The 8,643-nt window shown below is 33.8% G+C and overlaps 1 protein-coding gene across 1 annotated transcript; it reads right to left on the bottom strand.

Annotated features, from left to right (window-relative positions):
• Positions 1–2,009: 2,009 nt before the first annotated feature.
• On the bottom strand, positions 2,010–4,694 carry LOC126693272 (WAT1-related protein At5g07050). Its single transcript, XM_050389191.1, has 7 exons — positions 4,350–4,694; positions 4,193–4,255; positions 3,968–4,084; positions 3,624–3,876; positions 3,129–3,287; positions 2,890–3,041; positions 2,010–2,599 (listed from the first exon to the last, which is right to left on the bottom strand). The coding sequence occupies exons 1-7, from the start codon at positions 4,550–4,552 to the stop codon at positions 2,320–2,322; spliced, it is 1,227 nt and encodes a 408-aa protein (XP_050245148.1). The 5' UTR covers positions 4,553–4,694; the 3' UTR covers positions 2,010–2,319.
• Between the last annotated feature and the right edge of the window lie 3,949 nt (positions 4,695–8,643).

The raw sequence follows: 8,643 nt of genomic DNA on the forward strand, positions 1-8,643 counted from the left end.
CAATTTAGCCACTTAATACAGGTGCTAGCTAGAAATGGAAGGTATGGGAATCAGAACTATTATATATGTGTGGTTTTTGTGATGCTTAAATATACTCTGGTTGGATTTCCAATCACATTTTGCGCCATTTGGTATCTTTTGAAATTTAATCGATATGATTCGAAATTTCAAAATTCCTCCTGAAATATTTGAAGGAAAGAGAAGGCTATGGGATGAGGGAATCATAGTGTAATTAATTACAATTGAAAAGAATCAATTTAAAGAACTAATCAGTTCATATTAAAATCATGTGGAATACCACCACACACTCTTGGTACGATGGTCATTTTACAATTATATAAGTGCTTGTGGGTTGTGGGGGACAAAGGCAAGGGTGCAAGCCTCCAGGAGGAAGTTTCACACACATATACACTTAGATTAGACTAGAGTAGAATTTCTATCTTGTAAAAAAAAAAAAAAATCATGTGGAATTAATGATTTTAACATCTATGATATTAATTTTTTTTTTAGAAGAATATTAATATTATTAAAGCCTTACACAAAGGTACATATATTTTTCTTTCACTAGTGGTAGGTTTATGTCCGGCTGCAAAAGATTCGCATCCCTTTTATTCTCCTCTTCGTCCCTTTTTTTTTTTTTTTTTTTTTCCATCCTTTATTTTATTTTATTTTATTTTATTTATTATAACATTAGGCAACGGCCAACTAGATTATGTGCCAAACAATGACCTACAAGTAATGCAAAATGAAAATGCAGGTGAAGTTAAGTGTTCATTTGGGAATATTTTATATTTCATTTTAAACTCTGGATATTTTTTTTATTATAAGAAAAATAAAAAGAATATGTGGCAAGTTGTGATTAATAAATTATAATGTGAGACAAATAGATTAATTATATTGCAATAGCTCTCTTTGCAAGATAGAGAGAGTTTGTGAAGCAAGATTCTCCAACTCCTCACTAGAAAGTTCTATCTTCAAGAGATAGAAAACACAACCAAACATAGCAACAACTAGACAGACTAGGGAGTGAGGGTGCAGGGTGGTGATGGGAAGGTGAAGAAGAACAGATAAAGAAACCAAACCCACCTCAAGAGCAGGGCAAGTTCTTATATATACACACTCCATTTACGTGAATGGTCAATTTAAATCTAAATTTTTTTAAGAGTTTCAATTTATGGCATCCACTCCTGATGATAGTTATTTATCATCAGACCAAGACATTAATTAGTTTTTGGTGTAAACTGGGATTGAACCCCAAATATCTTATTCAACCATCAGAGACTTTATTAGTTGAGCTAACTGGAATTCACAATTAGTTAAAAGTTAAAACCCCATTTGAGGCCAAAAGGAATTTATCCTTATAGGCTTAAAGTGAAAGGGAAAGGTCTATTTGATGCGCTTGCAAGCTGTGTGGCAATTGGCACATCTGGATGTAACAATTTATAGTGTATACTTCAATAATCAAAAGTTCTAAGTTCGTTTTGGAAAAATTCATTTCTCAGTGTATATAAGCTAAATATTTATCACAATGAAGCAGGTTCTAGCTTGTAGTATAAAATGCCCTTATTATATGACTAAAATGTACTAATGCATTTCCTTTTTGTATAGACACTAGAACAAATTTGATATTAAATTTGATTTCAAATAAAGCAAAATTGCTCTTTACCATGAGAATAATGAATCCAATAAATTGTTGTTGCTGTTGTTTATTATTTTTTTTTCGCATTAGTAGAATTTAATGCAGAATTAGATTTCTAATAAAGAAAGAGGCACCCAACTATCCACAAAGAATACTTTTTTTTGATAAAAGGTTAAAATCAAAAACAATAGTTAGATCAGTTGAGATTCGACGCCTACACCCTCACTCATTAAAACTCAACTAGCCCCTCAAAAAATTGAACATTTATAAATGATAACTACGGAGATCAAATTAAAGTCAAGCACCACCAATTTAGTGGGATCTGCATCATGCATCAACATTTCTTCTACGTTAAAAAAAAAAAAGAAAAGAAAAAAGAGAAAGACTAATTGAATTATTCGTGGGGCCGGACAAATATGTACCACATCAACAACAATTTTAAAAAGTGATTCTCATTTTCTTTTCATTAAAGCTTTGCTAAATATAAGCTTACATGAAAGATAGCATAATAGTTATTGTAACTCACATTGAAAGGAAAAAAAAAAAAAAAAAGTCAAAAGAAATTAAAAATATTGAGATCAAAAGTACAAAAAGCCCCTCTTTCCCTCACTTCTATTAGTCCACGTCCACCATGCAACAATGCAGAGATATTATTTCTATATTTCTCATTCTAAGCTGCTTTAAGCTTTTGGTGTTTCCACAGCAATCATGGGAGGTTGTGGAATGGGAGCACTGATGGCTAATACGGGCACAAATTCTCTGTTAGTTTCATTCTTTGGCATTTCAATTCCATTTGCTTCAATGTCTTCCATCACTGTTGCCATCCTACCATTATTATGATCTCCACCTTCCTTTACTGCTTCAGGAATTTCTTCAATGGCTTCCTTCTCTTTGTACTCCTTGTACTTGCCCCACAGAACCGAGTAAAGTCCCATTACAATCAATACAGCGCCAAGAACACTGGAATCACACGTAGATATATTTATCAGTTTGTGCCTTAGTGGTAAAACTAAAATAAACATTTTTTGTTTTGGTGGGGGAGGGTGGTATAGTCCACTGCAATTATTCTCTCTACTAAGTTTGTCTTTGTGTGTGGTGACTGTGATATATCCATGAAAACAAATGAAAGTGGAACTTTGTTTTACAAAAAAAAAAAAAAGAGATTTCTGAAATGTTATTTTAATTAATTGTGGGAAATTTTTCATAAATATATAGTTTTATTGAGATAAATATGAGTAAAGAAAACCTACCCTCCGACATAAATCTTTTCAGCAAGGATAAAAGAGCCCATGATAGCAACAATGATCATCATCAGAGGGCTAAAGGCAGTAACAAAGACAGGTCCTCTTTTCTGCATGACCAATCCTTGGACATAGTATGCAATGCTTGATGACACTATACCCTGTTCATGAAAATTACATATTTAATTAATCACTAAAGCCTAATAGAGTAGAGATAAAGTGAGAGAGCTAGAGAGAGAGAGACTTACAGCGTAGGCGGCAGCCAGAAGATTCATGTCCCATCCAATGGTCCAAACTGAGGGCCTGTGCTCCATAACAAAAGTGACAACTATAGACTGTAGTGTGCCTATGAAGCACACAAGTGTTGTGAGTGAGAGATGAGCAGCGTATTTCCTCATTGTCACTGCCTGTAAAGCAAATCAAAGAAATTTCAATTTATTTATCATACAAACGACAAATTTAGATATGTAACTTTTTTGTTGCGGCTTTTGCCACAACTGTATGTAATATGATCGCCTGTGATTGGTAGATAAAAAATTGTAAGTATATTTAAAAATGATTGTCTAGACTCTTCAGTCTAGCAAATTGCATATTTGTATAAAAATTGTATTCAAAATTCACAAAATTTCTATGATGATTCTTTGACTTTTGTTTTAAAACTGGCTACAAAATCAACCCTCTTGAAACCTTTTTTTTTGGTTGAGAATCAACTCCTCTTGAAAGACAAACATCATGTCTTTTACCTGAAGGATGAAGAAAGAAGCCCAGGCAAGGGTAGCAATGATGAGAAGAATGGAACCCGTAACCCAATCCTTGTCACTGATTACAGCGGCCTGTGCAGGGGAATTGGATTGAGAGTGATGCATATGCTCAGACCACACAAGATTAATGACATTTCCTTTGTAAAGTGTCATCAACATGGCTCCAGCTACTGTCACTACTGTTCCCACCACCTTTGCTTGGCATCTAATTTTCTTCATGTCCAACTTCTCCATCCTATTCATCCCAATAAGCACAAGTTCATGTTAATCCAAACCAATATAACAAGAGGAGATACAAAGAGAGAGATGATGATAGTAGTATATACCTGCAAAGGACTGCCATGACGAATGTCATTGCTGGGAGCATATTGCTCATAGCACAAGAGAAGGTAGGTGACGTGAATTTCAGCCCGGCGTAGTAGAAGTTCTGATCAATCACTGGCCTGTGAAAGCAGAGTAGATAAAACAGAGGAAGAAACTATGTCAGAATAACTTTCTTTAAGACTTTTGTGTTTGAAACGTGTATGATATATTGATGAGCAAACACTAACCCAAGAAGCCCGAGAACAAAAAGTTGCATGAAAATAGGAAATGTAATCTTTGGCCTCACTTTCCTGTAATCACGCAAACAAACATGTTTTAATACCATGCCACTATGATCAACTATGAATGACAATCTTTTCTCTCAGAAGTCAATTATATATTTACCTTTCGAGAACAAGAGCAAAGGGAGCGATAGCAGCAGTGGCAAATGCGTGCCTGTAGACAACAAGCACGTAGTGGCTCATTCCTCGGTTGAGTGAAACCTTAGTGATGATGTTCATGCCAGCATAGCCAAATTGCAGAGAAATCATGGCTATGTAAGGCTTACACCTCTGAAAGAAACTTCCAAAGCATCCTTGTCCCTCCATTTCTTTTCTAATTTTTTTTTCAGAGGAAGAGACCTTAAGGATTCTAAATGATAAGTAGAGGAAGAAAATCGGAAGAGTAGGAAGTGAAAGAGGAAAATAGAGGAAGAACACTTCAATTTGTGTCTCCTAAGTAACAAATGGTGACAAGCCCACTATTTATAGGCCAAGAGGTAGGGGCCTCCGCCTGCATCCAAAACATTGTTTTAGTCTTAGAGGGTTTGAAGCCCCAAACAATGACACAAATACAATAAATTTGATAACATTTTCACTTTAAGCATAAATTTCTCACACTAGTTGGTACAAATTGTCCATACATATTACCCATTTCACCTTTTGAATGTAAACATCAATTGAAAAAAAGAAGAAGCATATATTGCACGTGAATTACAGACATTGTTTGTACAAAATGTACAAAAACGATTGTGAAATATTATTTTCGATTTTCATAACTTCTTAAGATAGCAAATTGTGATTAATATTACATTATTTTTAGGATTAGAACTTACTTCACTTTTATTATACACTAATTACAAATTATCATTTGCGATGCATGGACGTGGCAAAATGGGCGCTGCACTGCGTCTGACGAAGTGCCGCGTGAGCGATGTCGCTGCCCGCGCGTCGGTGCCGTGTCCATTTTTTTTTTTCGTTTCCTAATATGCGCTGAATCAAGCCGATTCGTGTCGACTTAGGCCGAATTGGCCGAAACCACCGAAACACACAGAGTTAGGCCGTATCGGCGTAGATTCAGGCCGAAATTCAAGTTAAAAAAAAAAAAAAAAAAAAGGTATGAAGTGATGGAGTAGTTCTGATTGTTGTGAGGACGAGGGTGGATCTTGCCACCATAGCTACACATGAACTGGTGAGGCTGATCATCCCACGACGGCGGATTCTTAAAGTCAATTTCGCGTGAGCGTGGCGAGGATTCGCCGGAGTCAAGGTATGAAGTGAAGGAGTAGTTTTCCATGGGTTGATTGTAAAGAGAGAGAGAGAAACAAAAAAGAGTGGAAGAAGTCTAGTAGGTGTGTGTGTAAGAACTGTAGAAGCACTATGGCTTTATTTAGTTTAGTGCACAAATAAAATAGGTGTGAAGTTGTGCCCTATAAAACAATTGAGATTTTAATATAGATTAATTATTGTTGTACATAATTAGTTACACACAGTCTTGCATATATTTTGTGAAGTTGTATTTTAAAAATATAATTTCAATTACAATTGTAAAATCATAAAATTGTATTTTCAAAACATAATTTTATAATTTATGTTTAGCAATATATAGAAAATATAAATAAAAATATTTTTAATAATTTTTTAATCGTCGCACCCGCATTTTACTTTTTCAAAAATTGCCGAGTCCCGCACCCGCAACCACACCCACACTTGCACCCAAATCCGGAAACACACCCGTGCTTCATAGATTATCATCTCATCACAAATCCAAAAATATTGTCTTTAAACTTATTGTTCAAGCGTGTGAGTCACAGACTTTCACACACTACGATTGCACTATAAGTAGGATCAAATTGAATATTCTAATGAGCTACGTCTTCATCCATGTAGTTGTGAATTCAATTGTTATGGACTCCGCGTGGGTTGGCTTTATTGTAGGGTGGGTTCCATTGGTTTCAACTTAGTGGTAAGAGATTTGAGAGCTGCCTAAACAAAGGTGCCTATGGTGCTTGCTGATGCCAATGAGGGGCTAATGTGGTGCTGGTGGTGGCCCAGAACACGTAGCGGGACCCCCACTCGGCCTCGCATTGATGCAAATCTCATCCATCAGTACAGTACTGAATATATAGCCTTATTTGAATGACACCATATATAAGCGGGTTACAATTAATTTAATTGGTAAAATTTCTTGTCATCGAATAAGAGATTTATGATTTCGACTTTGTTTGCACAAAAAACCAATTAATGTCCTGACTTAATGAGAAATATCAATTATCACGGAGCAGATGTTATAGATTAAAACTATGTAGTATCTATATTTTTTTTAAAAAAATCAATGAAAATAAGAATGGCACCATATATGGATGGTATAGACTTACTCTACCGTCCACATGATTTTTGTTGTTGTTGTTTTATTAAAATTAATTGGAATTTGTGACAGTTCACTTTTGGTATGTACAATTTATTATAAATGTTTATGGTGTTTGGAGGACATTGGCCACTTGATGAAATTTGGCATTTTACGTGTCTTATTTGGAGCAATATAATGATGGAAGCAAGCTTTCCACTTTGGTGGATTTATATTTATATGTACAGTTTACATTTACGTCAGCCACTTAGTGAAGAAGAATTTGCATTTCGAATAATATCGATTTCACGAATATTCGTGATATTAAATCCTAAATAAAATCATATCTTTCCAGTTTTCAAATAAAAACAGGTAAAGCTTTTGTTGGGGACCAAATTCAGCTCCCTATGATAGTTTTATAAAAATGTTGGCGGAATGTGATGTCAAATATCATAAAAACTTTGAGCGTGTCAGCCTTAATTATCATAATTTTTTCAGTGATTGTTTAGTAATTTTTTATAGATTTTTTTGTAGAACCATTTTTCCGAGAGAGATATAAAGAGCTAGAGTAGGTTAGGAAATGCCTCAATTAAGAGGGATTTGATAAATGCAAATTAATGGATTTCAAATAAAATGATCAAAACTAATGATGGAGTAGATAAACTAAATGGAAATGGGTTCCAGTTAATTTAACTGGTAAAGTCTTTGAAGGTTGTATAAGAGATCTAGAATTCAATTCCTCCCTACACAAAAAACTGGTTGTTGTCTTAGTCTAATAATAAGTCATGTGTTGAAACTCTCTCTCAAAAAATGTTAAACTAAATGGAAGGACTAAATTAAAAGCATAGTAAAGTTTGAGAATTGCAATATAAAAAATAATAACCATAAAAAAACATATCAAAGTAAACACAGTATAATTTATAATTTATCCAAGTCTCTATTATGTCAACATGCCGACAGCTCCTTGTATATATGTTGAGAGTTGAGACATTTAGTTAATGAAGTGACCTTCTCTCTCAAGCATTTACTTGAGACCGTTCAATAGTTTTAATTTAAAAATGTAGGTGCCATCTCCATAGACATTTTGTTGTTCAGCCATTTTTTGGAAAAATTATTTAGTACACTGAGATATCATATTAGAAATATCTAGTGGTCCTTTCACTCGATAATATAATGTCACATGTATGTATATATATAAAGCAGAAACCTCATGTGAGAGTGCATGAGGTCCTGCCAAGTGACATTTTAATTTTGCATTTAACTTTTTTTTTTTTTTTTTTTACCTCTTTCATTATGTTTTTTATTTTTATTTTTTTATTGTTACCCAAAAGTTCACATTAACTTATTTTACTTTTATCTCATTAATGTCTCATTAATTGACTAACCTTACTCCACACATTTTTCTATTCTTCAAGTCTTTTAGCATACCCATCATTTCAGTATTTTTTTTTAAAAAAAGCAAAAAAAAAAAAAATTAAGGACAAATAATAATAGCTAACCAGATAAGACCCTAAAGAGAGATTAAAAAAAAGACACAAAAATGTTGTGGATTTTTAAATAAAATGCATTGTTTCATTGTTTATTTCCAAAATAAAAGACCTGAGACTAACAAAACATTTGAAAGAGAGAAAAAGATGAATCTAAGGGGTCACTATCTTTGTTATATAGGCCTCCCACTACCATCAAGATGTCGAAACCTTTTGGGGCTTTTTTTTTTAAAAATTAGGGACATAGATATGATTTAGGTTGGGTAATTTGGTTGGATAGTTTTTGTTTTGGGTATATAAGTAAAGAGAATATTTAGTGCATAATGTAAAATCATATTCTACCATGGTCTAATTTTAAATCATCTATAAGATACATGGATACACACTTGCCCACATCATGTCTTAATGTCACACTTTCGATAAGTAGAAGACAATAAGAAATTTGGACATACTTTCATTTCATTAGGGGTGTAATCAGTTCGGTTCGGCCAGTTTTCTTAGTTTTGGCCAACTAAAACCGAAATTTTCGGTTTGTGAAATTCTCAATTGAAACCGACTGAAATAATTGAAAATTGATCGATTTCGGT

This window comes from Quercus robur, chromosome 7, assembly GCF_932294415.1.
Source record: "Quercus robur chromosome 7, dhQueRobu3.1, whole genome shotgun sequence".
NCBI lineage: Eukaryota > Viridiplantae > Streptophyta > Magnoliopsida > Fagales > Fagaceae > Quercus > Quercus robur.